We start from the raw sequence: 13,209 nt of genomic DNA, 5'->3' as shown, positions 1-13,209 counted from the left end.
TGAAATCTTGTTTCATTTGTGAAACCTTGTGTTTCTTTGTGACTGGCTTCACAAAGCCGATGGGGTGAGACCCCTTATTTCTCAGATGCAGGTGGGGCAGGGGAGCTGTTAAAGACTCCCTTGTAACCTGCTCTAAGAGCATATTCCTGCAATGTGGGACAGGAACATCAATTCCTCCAAGCCTGGTGTGACTCATTGGACAGGTCTGCCCTTGCTGGATAAACTCTTTAATTACCAGTCAGTTACATAATGGTGATGAGCCCCATCCCATTTTTCACAAGCCTGTTTTTCAGGTAAGGAAATTTCCCAAACCTCAATACTCATTTTCCATATGCAAAGAGATGTTTAGTTGTCCAAACCCAAGAATAAGTTTCTAAAATACATGTTCTCACCTGCAACCTCTAGTGGGCTTTTGAGTTGAGATGGCATGTGGGTGGCAGAGCATCCCCTCTTCTATAATTTCCTGTCAGCTGTGTATTTAATTTGAATCCCATTTTTTAATGCTGTTCTCTCCATGTGAAGTAAGTGTGTCTCCTTTCCCCTTCTGAATCATGCTCAAAGCACATGTCATGACAAGGCTGATTCTCCTCTACAGATCTGGCTGTGGAAGTTGGAATTGGTCAGGGTTTTTAATGTGTTCTGAAGAGATATGCAAAGGGATATTTAATAAGTACTTGAAACTTGAGTAGCAGGTGAAAACAAGTTGCTATAGATTGCTGTTAGCATATACCAAATGTATAACTTTGAATGCTCTCAGTGTTTAAATATATTCATATTTGAGTGTGATCATGTGGTCAGATGGTGAATCCTATAATTCAGATATGCACATCAATAATACAGTGGTTTAACATCCATTTAAAAAATGAGTATGTCAAAGAGTTTTCTCTTATTTACTTCTGACAAGTCATTAATATAGCAAATTGGATAAAAGCCCTGAGGCTGGTATTTCTTGCATTTCTAATAAGGAAGCCAAGAATCTTGCCAAGTAGCTCCATGCCTTACCTCTAGTGATAGCTATAGAATTGTCTGTTATAATTAATTTCGACAAAATGGGTTGTGTTATTTTTAAAAGGTACCTGCACCTGTAACTGTGAGTGCATCCTGATAACCCTTCTATATTGAGCAAAATGGAAGGTGCTTTCCTGAGATGTTACAGACTGAAAACTCTGTTTATATTGTCACATCTGGGATTGTCAGTTTGAATTGAGGGGTTTCTTTTTCAGAATAGTTTGTAATTCAGCCTAAAACTAGCCTGGGTTTTCAACGACACTATCCTGTGCTTATAAATCTTCTTCATCAGTGTAATTGATTTTAGTTGTGTTATATAGACTTTCCCAGCTGCTTTTCATTAGAGCTGTGTGGACAGATCATTTTTCCCCCCTCCTTTTGTTTGACAGCTGAACAGGGAAGGTAGGGGAATGGAATTTCTCTCTGTTTCCCTTCCCCTTGTTAACTACACGGGGCTTGTGTATGGCCTGAAACAAAGCGATTGATCTTGTCAATGGGACACCTTCAATAGAATGCATGGAAATGAAGGGTAAAAATCACCAGAGGAGGTGAGGAGAGCAGTGATCGGTCTGCTTCAGCCCTTACCAGCCCTTACCAGTCCTGTGGCCATCAAACACGCCTGGGTGCGGGTGGAGGGGCTCCTGTAGGGTAACTGATGAAAGGGCTGCAAGCCCCACAGCTCCTGCTTGCTTGGGTCATGAGCAGAACTTTCGGGAAATACTAACAACGTTTAGCTTGTGAGAAACAACTGGTCACTTTGAAAAAAGGGTTTATTAAACCTTAACAAAAATACAACAAAAGACTACATAAGAAAAAAGCTGCAGCACCGAGAGCTGCCCCTCGTGCGTACCATGTGGCTGGTTCGTCTTCAAGATGGATATTCCGTGTTTTATACCCCTGGGGGGTTGCATCAGCCAGCCCTGGCCCCTCCCAAAATCTGCCAGTCGGCTCTTCTTTGCCATTTACCGCTGGAGACTGCTTTCTTGTAACTTGATTGGAGATCAGGTGTTGCCATGCTGCACCCCCAAAGCAGCAAGCTTTTCCATTCCCAAAGTGCCCCAGGTAAGGGACACGTGCACGCCTTCTTTTTACTTATCCGAGACAACCCAGGTTGTCTGATGGTCACAGTACGGGGGGGAAAAGGGAACCATGGGGAGAACAGAGGACATCTAAACTACAATAACATAACTGTACATCACTAAAACTTTTCCTAATATTCACACAATAGTTGTCTTTTTGTTGCAAGAGTCAATCATCTCATTATCCATTTATAATAAGCTAAACATTTAAAACCCCCTTTTTGTCTCTCAAAATACCTTATCACATCAGTTTTGTTAGGAAATTCGTTCTGCATTTTTCATAATTAAATTTGAATTAGCACTACTACCCATGAGTATGGTCTCTTCTGCTACACCCTCTTGCAGAGTCAGTTGACTTTATAGTTGCCTGTGCAGGGGGTTTTTTGCTGCCTTTTGGTACCATGAAATTATCCCTGTGTCCAGCTTTTCCTTATGGTAACTGTTACAGTTTCCATGTTTCCTCTCTATTGTTTAAATTCACAGTTTAATATAATGAAAAAAAGTGCTAGGAACGTGGTTTTGTCTCATGCAAATAATTTAAAAATCTTTGTGGTATTTAAATATCTAAATACAAATGACGCTTGCAACGAATAGCAGATTTTTGTTATAATAAAAGTGTAACGGCTCTACGGAAATAGCTGCACATGTGGAGCACTGCACAAAGCCCCGAGCGAAAGGTTTGCTTGCTGTATTCCGTGCAGCAGGCGGGCGCTGGCGGTGGGAGGTGTAATTCGCAGCGCATTAGCCATTAGCCGGTGTCACTGGGGGCGTGGGCGGTGCGAGCCCCTTGTGTGTGTGCGCTGTCGCGCCGCGCATGTGTCGCAGCCCGGCGCTTCTCCCCTGCGCTCCGGCCTGGGAATCTTTGTTGAGAACGCTGTGCTGTATTTAAAACTGTGAATCTGCCAGTTTTCAACTGGGTTACTCTGTCACACGGATTATATCTAGAGTAAATGCCTTTCCCTCCCCCGAATTCTGAATTCCAAAACGGAATCCTAGAGGTGTTTGACTTTCCTACCTTTTTCTGGTATGCCGTCCCCCGGGGATGAAGTATGTCATTTGCAGATACCCAGCCTCTAAACTTAAGAGGAAGCAAAATTGTGCTAATGATTGAGGGGTTTTTTTGGGTTCCCTATGCATGCGCTTGTGTTGTTCAGCAGAGGTTTTCCAAAAGACTGTCAGCTTGATGTATCTTTTTCTGTGTGCGCAATTTCACTTGGGTTGCTCTTAGTTCACTTTTTTCCCTGGAGGCACCTGTCTCCTGCCACATACCCATCAAGACTAATTGCACAATCTGGAAGACTTTTGTGTTGCTGTTACTTGTGCAGGGTATCTCTGGGGAGCTCAATTCAGAATGTGAATGTGACCCCTGAAGCCATGTCAAGTAGCTGCAGTAGTTTCTGGTGTCTAAAGGATCATCACCGGAGGCTTTATTTGTTTCAAGTCTAATGCGGTTTGCTTTAGTGTGGATATGATACATGTCAGTAACACAACATGTTTTGAAAATGGAGTTAAACTTTGACTACTGATTGGTAATTCATAGGAAATCCTGTCTAAAATTACATCCAAACCATATGTAATGTCGAGGCTGTATGATTAGGTGTAGCAATGATAGACATACTGCTCCTTATTACTTGATTTTTATGTTCTGATCTTCCCCCACCCACAGCTGCACCTTTCATTTACAGTTTCCTGCTAAGAACGTAAGGTATTCATTGCTAGTGGTGTTGGAAACCCCCTGAACTTCCCATAACACTGCTTTTGCTATTGCTACACGCTGAGTATTTCAACACAGGTAATTTTCTTCTGTTCCTTACCTGGTCCAAATCAGGAGAAAGTGCTTTGCTTCTAGTGTCTGTCCAGGCAGTGGCTTATTTAGAGGCCAGTGCTCCATGTTCCTGTGATGAACACTTTTTATGCCTATTTTTGTAACATCCTGTCACTTGACAAGCTGTAGAGCACTGGGCGTGAAAAAGCAGTGTTTTGATTGTTCAGAGTATCACTATAATTTGCTATTTTATTAAAGCATTATTCATTTCTCACTATATCTCTGCCTTTAGTAATACACTCTGATTTTACCACATACATACATGGAAAAAAACAATTTTTTTCCAAAAACTACTTTTCTTTAAAAATGATGGAGTTTTAAATAGTGTTGAGGAAATATATTTTAATTCAGTTGCATCATCTGTATAACTTCTGTGGTTGTGAGTAATGTGGTCAATTGGAGTTCAAGCCAGAGAAGTACTTACATCACCACAAACAATTATGAATTCTGTGTCCAGGATGCATACACACTATGTATTATTCATTATATATATTTTCTGTCTTTTTCCTGGGTAGCCTAATGTTCATTGTGACTGATTGTGGAAATCTATAGAGTTTTAAGTGTATAACTGCCTTGGCTGCATTCTGTTAACTGTATATTGGAGCATGGTAAAAAACACATTATATATTTGTGTGTTTGGTGAGAATAGAAATATGCAGGTTACAGATTCACAGAATGCTGAAGGCAAGCAGCTGTCCCCCTCCTCCTTAAAATCCTTCATTACCTGTAGCCAGTAAACAAAATAAAGGTGCATGCCACGTGACCACAGTGTGTGTGCCCTTGAGCTGAGATCTGAGCAGTGCAATCTTTCATGGGTTTGAGTGGCTGGGAAGTACTGATGGGCTGAGCTAAAAAAAATTTCTGCTTTGGGAAGTTAGAATCTCCCTTCTACTGCTTTCAGGGTTGCTGTGAGCATGGGGTATCCTGAGCTGCCAGGCTCACTGGGTTACACCTGACTTGTGTATGACATGAAATGCAAGAGACATGCTGCTCCTTGAAAATAATCAAGATTTAATTCAATCCTAAATACTTGTTTTTCTCTGCAGCAGTAGGATTTCATTGTAAGTGTCAGGTAAAAGATGACAGAAGATCATGATTCATAATTGCAACTTATTTCCCTGCTAACATGAATATTAAAGACATGATGGATGGATGGCAGCCTGAGGTCTAAGTCTTTTTTTCCACTTTGGTACAACCATGAACATGGATTGTGAAAATATGTCTTTTTTTTTCTTCTGTTTCAGGGGTTTTGTCTATGATAGCCGAAACAATTTACAGATGCGAGGTTTGGTCGTACTGCTTATTTCCAAAGCTGCTGGACCCAGTACGGCAGAGCTCTCTTTGCAGCACGACATGGTCAGTGGAATTTATTCCAGGTATGTATGCTAGGGTATATTTGATGGGCAATTTCTTGGTGGTATCAAAGCATGCTAAGTGGCCTGTTCACCTGTCAAGGAAAATCAATGCTCCCCTAATCACGAAGCTTTGTTCCTCACGTTTATTGTAAGCTTTCCACAGTGAAAACCATTTCCTACTCTTTGTGTAACTCTTATTGTATCTAATTGTGGGTTTTTGGGCACTACCGAATTGAAAACATTTGGGTCGAGATAGTTAGTTGAAAGTTTACATTAAGAGGTACTCAGAATAAAAAAACCCCAATGCTAGAAAACATTTTTAAATAGAGTATTTTCATTTTGATTTCCTCTCATGTTATTTGAGTACACCTGTTTAGTAGAAATTTCCGAGCGAGATGCCAGCCTTGTGGGACACCAGTTGGTCTCACTGAGCACAGAAGTTTTTGTATAGCCTGTTTGGAGGGTGTTTTCCCATGCAGCAGCAGTGTAGAATAAAGTTTTTACCTCCCACGTGTCACAGCAGGTTTACTGAGCCTGCCATTATGGTTCCTTAAGCTCTCACTGAGATATTCCAGCTTCATTGAGTTCCTAAATATTTTGTAAGCTTTTAAACTAAATTTCTTAATCTAGTAACATCAGTAATGAAAATCAGTGGTTGCTCTCCTTTGTGTATTTGATAGTGAACTATTCTATGGAAGCAAGTCATGAGATCTGTTGAAAAATTGTAAACTTTGAATTTTTTAAAAACCTTTTGAAAAATTGTATGTTGCTTGGTTGAGGAAACAAGACTGTTGTGTTTTTTGTTAATTGTGTTTCTGACCTCTGTAATACACTAAAGGAAGATGCACAAGCTTAGTGACATGTTTGCATCCTGTTTTGTTTCAAAATGCAGAAGTAGTATCATAGAATTGGAAAGACCAAACAGAAAAAAAATTAAAATCTGTGTAGTATCTTAAAATAGCAGAGAAGGAAAATATATATGAATTAGTACAGGCAGAAATAAGTAAGAAAAAGGACGAGGCTGTAAAGCAGGCTTGTTATGGAAAGCTGTGTTGTCCTTTTGGCTGTTTAATTCCATTCTTATTTTGTTTCATCCGTAATGTCCCCTTAGGGTTGTAAAATTTTTATATTTATATGCAAATGATGCTGTATGAAAGCATAATTCTAGTTAGTTAATTATGGCACAGGAGGTATTTTAGTTTGTTTTGTAAATGATTAAAAAAATTTTACCTTAAGTATGCCTCATAAAAGGAGAGAAAAAGCATTATTTTTTTGATAACTAAGTTCTTGAGTATGGTGATTCTGACCATGGAGGTAAAGTTTGAGCATTTAAAGCTGCCGTTGGGAAGGTGACTAGTGGAAGTATTCATTAAGGAGCAAATAAGACCTTGAATTAATAATGAGCCATTTGGTGTAAATGGACATCATTGGAATGATGCCAGTTCAACCAGCTGAAAATCTAGCCTAATAATCTAAGTTTGAGTAAGTCAATAGCCATTATAATATCTAGTTCAGAGTTACAAAGGTACGCCAAAAACAAAGCAGTTTTGAATACGCCCACACAGGTTCACTTAAGGTTCATTACTGTCTGCAGAAGTGATGACTGTGGAGTTGTTAATTTGAATGGATTTTCAATGACACTTTAAGTCCTGTAACATGGTGTAAATACAAGCAAATATGCTGCTGCATTTTTTCATTTTGTGTTTTAATGGTCAGTTCTTGCCCTCTACTGAAGTCACTGTGGGTTTTGGCTTTGGAGTTCTTTCTTTATTTAAGGTACTTTTCCAACTGCACTTATTTAAATGTGAGTCTAATTTCTGATTTCCATTTCTCCATTGTATATAGCTAAGAGAATAGGCAGCTTGTAAAGTTGTGATCTTAAAGGTTTTTTGTGATATTTTTAACATGTATTACAAGCAGTGTTTTACAAACTGCCCTCTCCTGAAGACGAACAAAAGGATGTTGTTTTCCATTAGTGCATTTTTGTCTGCTGTCTTGGTTGCAATGTAATTATATATGGTTTGTGTGTATTTGACATATGTACCAAAGGCAAAATATATCCCTCAGTGATAAGAAGTGAAGAAATATGCTTAATCTTTTATTGCTTATATGTCTCCAGCTTTGGATAGTATTTTTTGGAAATAGATTCTTACAGATTTTCAGCTCAGCTGTAATCTATACAGCTCTTTTTGTTGCCATGCCATATAATTACTTCATCTTTATATATAATGTTTTGCTGGAAATATTATTTCTGGCACTGTAATGAGCATCTTCACTGCCTGATACTTACGTGCTGTGAACATTATATTGTGGACTATTAGCTGGGATATGGCTGACTTGATTTTAGGATACTTAGTAGTGATTAATTAATTGCATTTCTGAAATCTGAGCATGAGCTAAGTTGTTCCAGTACTTGTCAGCAACTGCACCAGCCCAGTCTTTCTTTTCCCAGTGTTTGTGTTGGAACCAGTTCTTGTGCTGTATTTAAATATTCAGTCCTGCAGTAGATAGCCAGGTTCCATCAGTCCTCTGTAACTGGTACTACACTAAATGTATAATCTGTGACCAGGAAGATGTAGCACTGTGATAACCATTTACCTTGAAAAAGCACAAAAAAACCATGGTGGACCTTTTCATCCTGGAATTTGGCACATTCTGCATAACCTCTTCTCACTATTTCATATTCTTAAATCACAATAAGGCAATACAAAAATTAAAATTAAAACAGAAAGATCCTGAGAGCTGAATTTGGAATAGAAAAAAAAATTATCCTATTTTCTTGTTCTTTAGATATGTCAATTCAAAGGACAATTGACCTAAATGTATAAAAATAGATAATCTAGCTTCCTAGCTGGCATCTGTTTTTCACTGGTACACAATGGAACAAAACCAATGCCTGCTACCAGAGAACAATCTTTTCCAGAATAATGAGGATTACAATTTAGGTGGTTACAGGAGCAGGACTAGTGTAGTTAAATGGCGCTGCCTCTGGCCAGCATTGCCTTCAGCTTTAGCACTTCATGATTTGCAAGAGTCGTGATCTGCCTGCATTAATCTGGGGCCATGGGGGTCATTGTGTGCAGGGGTATCATAGTAACTGCTGGTTGCCTTATGAGCCATGCTGAAGATAAGGGAGGAAGTGTTATAAAAGCCTGCCTGGCATGCTTTATGCTGTACAGCCACCTCCCTATCGTGTTGGCAGCAGCCTGACTTTATTCCTATTGGCGAGGAAAAGAACCTGGCTCTGCTTCCAGCTCAGCACCAGTGATCCCAAAAGAGGACGAAGAGAAGTAGCAGCATGATAAACAGCTCAATTTCAGCTGCTGGACAGATTTCCTAAATTAGAACTTTTTGCTGGTTTCTTAGCATTAAAGAAAATATTTCCTTGGCTACAGAAGCATTGAAATATAAGGATCAATTGTAGTGCTCAGTACAGAGTATGCAAACAGTATCATGTAAGAGTTGATGTCATTGCCTGTGCTCAAGCAAAGCATGCATTGCATATTCCCTTGAAAGTCCTTACTCCTGTGCTAAAGAGAAAGCAGAACTCACATTGGGTTTAGGCAGAATCGAATTAACAATAATTTATCATGCTAATGATATCAGAGAGTGCCTCAGATGTGATACAGGAGGCTAGAGCTTCATAAGGGCTTTGAGATGCATTTCCTAACTAGTGATTATACTTGAGTCTGACACTGCATTGCCTTCTCTCAGAGCAAAGCTCACTTGGATAGTGAAGTATACAGCTTGCTGTTATTTTACTTTGCTGCTGGTAGTGAGGTTTGTAATTGAAACTCCAGGATCGTGTGGTTTCTGAACACTGACAACTTTATGCTTCATGGTGGAGCTACATTCTCACAGTTGAAGATCCTAAGACTGGCTTGGGTCCTCTCTCAAAGTACCCAAAGAGGTATCTTTTTCTGTTCACGTCTGGCACTGCCAGACACTACTGCCTGGGGACTGAGGGATCTCCTTGCCTTTATATTGAGTAATGAATGCCTGACATAGCCTCTCTATTGCAGCTTAGAATGCAAGTGACACCAAAGAACAAACTTGGGCCATCTCTTCAGCCCTCAGCATCCTTGGCTCTAGCACAGCAAGTTATTTTCTCCTCTCTGTTTTGCCCTTTTTCTTTTGTTTTTTGGTTTGTTTTTTGTTTTTTTTTCCCTAATAGTGCCAATTTTAAAAATACCCTCTAGTATTGACATCCATTGAGTCAGCTCTGCAGATTTCCTTGGATGCTTGTCAGAGGTTTAAAGCAATCCTTTTTTCAGTCAAATCTGCCTGGGCATCCACACTGGTGGATCCTATGGCCATTGACAAGCAAAGACCTTCTAATCGTTCCATATTGAAGCTGAATTTCAATACAGAATATTGAAATTTAAATTGAATTTCAGTTCTGTACTATCGATACTGGACTCTGTCCTTGCACCTTCTTCCTCAGGATGATACAGTTGACCTTTTATCACTTTGCAAGCTGAATATGCTTTACTACAAGAAGGTACTCACTGGATAAACTTGTCTCAGAATCAGAATCCTTCCTGCTACTTGGAAGAGTGGTGGCAATACTGTAGTGACAGGAATCATGAACATAGATACCTTTTCCATAGTGTTTTAGTAATTATTCTGGAACAGCATTGATGCTGATTCCAATGAAAGCCCAGTTTAAGAGTAAGCTGGGAGCAGAAGCCAAATCCTTGTTATGGTGGTGAATCTTTTTTCTTGCCATGTTCCAATACTAAGTTGTTGTGAGTACCTTTTTTGGAGGTACACACACACACACAGGGGGCACAGAGTCATTTCACATGCTCTTTGTCATTGTGGCCATATCACAGTAATCTTCTTCTTCTAACCTACTCCAAGGAACATGTAAAACTTGAATCCAGATCTTAACCAGAGGATTCATTCACCCTTAGGTTTCTTTTTCTCTGAATGTTTCTTTGATTACAAAGAAGTCAGAGGGGGTAGGTGTCTTTCTAAGGACTGTAAGGACAGAGGACATAGTGATCTGTCACTCCGCAGTTCTATCCAGGTTTCTCCCAGCTTCTTGCTAGATAGGAAAACAAAGCTTTTGCCTTAACTTTATTTCCTTTCCTATATTCTGAAGAGCTTTATGCCATTTTCAAAGAAAGTTTGACCTTCCATTAACCTCCTTTGGGGTTAACCAGATGATGCCGATGGTACATCTAGGTTCACAGTATAATTTAAGTTGGAAGGGATATCAGGAGGTCCATAGACCCACCTCCTTCTGAAAGCAGAGTCAGCAATGAGGTCAGACTCATCTAGCTTTCTTCATGAAGGTCAGGTCTTTCAAGAAGAGAGTCTTCTTCACAAGGTGATAATCAAGATGTGTTTTAAACAGATGAGTGAGCATTCTACCTCCAGCTTGTAGCCTCAGCTCTGTGTCTAGTAGTGTCACTGGTGTGCATTCATGACTATGGAGCTCACAAGAGGCTACACTGATGTTGGCATAATTTAGCCTGTTAGGTATCTTTATGGTCATTTGTCAGCTGTAGTATCCAAAGAACTTTGCATCCCAAGATTTTCAGAATTAGAAATGGTGACTGTGAGAAATTACCTACTTTAGGAACACAAGTGTAAAAGTCTTGTCTGTCTTAGGGATATGCCACTGTGTATTAGGGACAAATTGCTGTGTATTAATGGGGACACTGGGAATCTCTTCTATTTCTCACAGGTGACAGCTCACCATCTGCAGCTCTATCTGTTCTTCTCCAAAACCCATGCCATGGCAGCCGTAACAGCGGTGGTGCTGTGCTTGTTAGAGCAGTCTTTAATTGCTGTATGCAGGAGGAGCACTCAGGCTGCCTCCAGGGAATCTAAGCTTATGTGAATTACGGTCCTTGGATGACTCCAGTCTGCAAAGATAGAAATGGGCTAGTGTAGTCAAAAGCTCAGAGGTAATATGCTGATTATAGTATGCTTTTGAGACTTGCAGTCTGCAAAAATATGCACAGATGAACATTGGTTGGTTGACCTATGCCTTTGACCTGGACTGCTGTAGGACTGGGATTTTATGGGTGAGAAGAATCTGAAATGACAATACTTCACTTTATGTATTTAGCATAACAGCATATGAGGTGTGAGGACACCTTCTCTGGAAATTGGGAAGATGTAAAAGGCGTTCCACGTTGAGTGAAAACCAGAATAAATACTGCATGAGGATATGCACCTTTGGCTCTGCATTCCCTGAGAGCTGCAGCTATTGGCAAGTAGCTTCTGTCCTGTTCTTGTGAATGCAGCCAAGCAGCTGAGAGATGCTAATGCTCGGGTGACTCACATCTCCAGTCAGAGTAGATGGCTCCAGTAGCAAAGGGCTGCCTTCTGCTGTAGGAACAGTTCATGCTCTCTGGGAAAGCAGGTCTTTTACTGTGTGAGCTGTAGCTTCACTTGCTCAGCTCACCTGTGATTTTTTGTCAGCAGCTTCTTCCTACTGTAGACAAGTTTAAAGATGTTTGTAATTTTAAATGGTTGTTTAAATGCTTTCCAACTGGAATGTGTCTCCACATTAATCTAGATGTGTTTATCTATGGAAAGAAATTACATAGTCCCCATTTAAAAGAAAGAAAGGAAAAAGCAAATACATTACAAAGCCTCCTGGCTAGTTAGCCATGGGAAACATGAGTAAATTTTGGTGAAGGAGGTGAGGTTTATTGTATTCCTAGAGTGTAAATGACACTTAAAGGTTGCTTTGACCTGTTTGCTATTAAATTTTACAAAAGCCTTCTTTTTACCTTGCATGGTGTTAGGTATATCTGTGGACAAAATCTCTTTGAGAGTTATTGTAAAAGGTAAAACACAAATGAAATAAAACCAAAGAAAGACCATACAAATTATGATTTCAGTGCCTACAAGAGTACAACGAGCACAAGTGTGTGACTCTTCACCTCATTTCAGATCTTAACCTTCTTTCAATTTCTGTACTCTGAACTGCATAGGGTGTTAACTTCAGAGATTGGATTTGACTGTTTCTTACCTTCATATTTTCAAGTAAAAAAAAGATTCCTAACTATACAATGGATTTTTATCATGTGAAGAGTACTTTCATATTTGTAAGAAGTTGGTTTTTTTTTTTCCATTACTACTTTTCTGGGTTTACTAGTAATGGAAACTAAATTGAATTTACCTTGACCTGGTGCAATGCAGAGGGAGTGGCTGTGAACCAAAGTTTGGGAGACCTCATGCTCCATTGCACCTATCCCCATCAATGACTGCTAAATCATTGATAGATGATGAACATGTTTAAACAAAATAAAAAGTATTAAATTAGAAAAATGTAGTAAGACCAATAGTGTATGTAGAAACTCAAAACTCAAAGAAAGCAGAGATGATATCTTTTGTGTGATGTAAGTATTAAGCCTGAGAGTTTTAGTACAGTGTAGCTGTTGCACTTTAAATTCACACTGTCTTATTGCACACAAGCCCTGGGTCTCAGCTGCAGATATTGCAGAGATTAATCTTATTAATGGAACTGCTAATTGGTGTTTGACTTCTAATTATAGTAACAATAGGCCATAACAATCAATCCTCACCTTTACTGGGGCACATTAGGACTCTTTATCATAAAAATGATTTCCTTTGGGACTTAACTGTTCTTATTTCTATCTTCTGGAAGGCTGGCTTTCAGCAAAGGTACAGTATCCCAACTAGCAAGTACTTTGGAAGCTTAGCTAATTAACTGGTAGAGAAAATACATGGTCCTAAAATATTCAATATCTAAGTACATTAAGAAGTACAATGCTCTTGACAAAATTGTTTGAAAGATAATGGGAAAAGTATGTCAAAATATGAGCAGTGATGTCTTTTATAATCTTAAAGAAATATGTAATTTTGTCTCCCAGTCCTTGGTAGCTTTTCCATAGCTTTTAGTGAGAGGAAATCCAAGCAGTTATTCTAAATTATTCTATTTAGTTTTTTCTCTCCA

General features: G+C 39.4%; 1 protein-coding gene across 1 annotated transcript in view; it reads left to right on the top strand.

Annotated features, from left to right (window-relative positions):
- Positions 1–13,209, top strand: part of PDSS2 (decaprenyl diphosphate synthase subunit 2) — a 112,189-nt gene that overhangs the window by 41,151 nt on the left and 57,829 nt on the right. Inside the window, exon 2 of the mRNA XM_054630122.2 lies at positions 5,157–5,288. Coding sequence (XP_054486097.2) covers positions 5,157–5,288 — 132 coding nt within the window. The remainder of the gene's footprint in view (positions 1–5,156; positions 5,289–13,209) is intronic.

Source organism: Agelaius phoeniceus, chromosome 3, assembly GCF_051311805.1.
Source record: "Agelaius phoeniceus isolate bAgePho1 chromosome 3, bAgePho1.hap1, whole genome shotgun sequence".
NCBI lineage: Eukaryota > Metazoa > Chordata > Aves > Passeriformes > Icteridae > Agelaius > Agelaius phoeniceus.
This window is presented reverse-complemented; position numbering and strand designations above follow the sequence as displayed.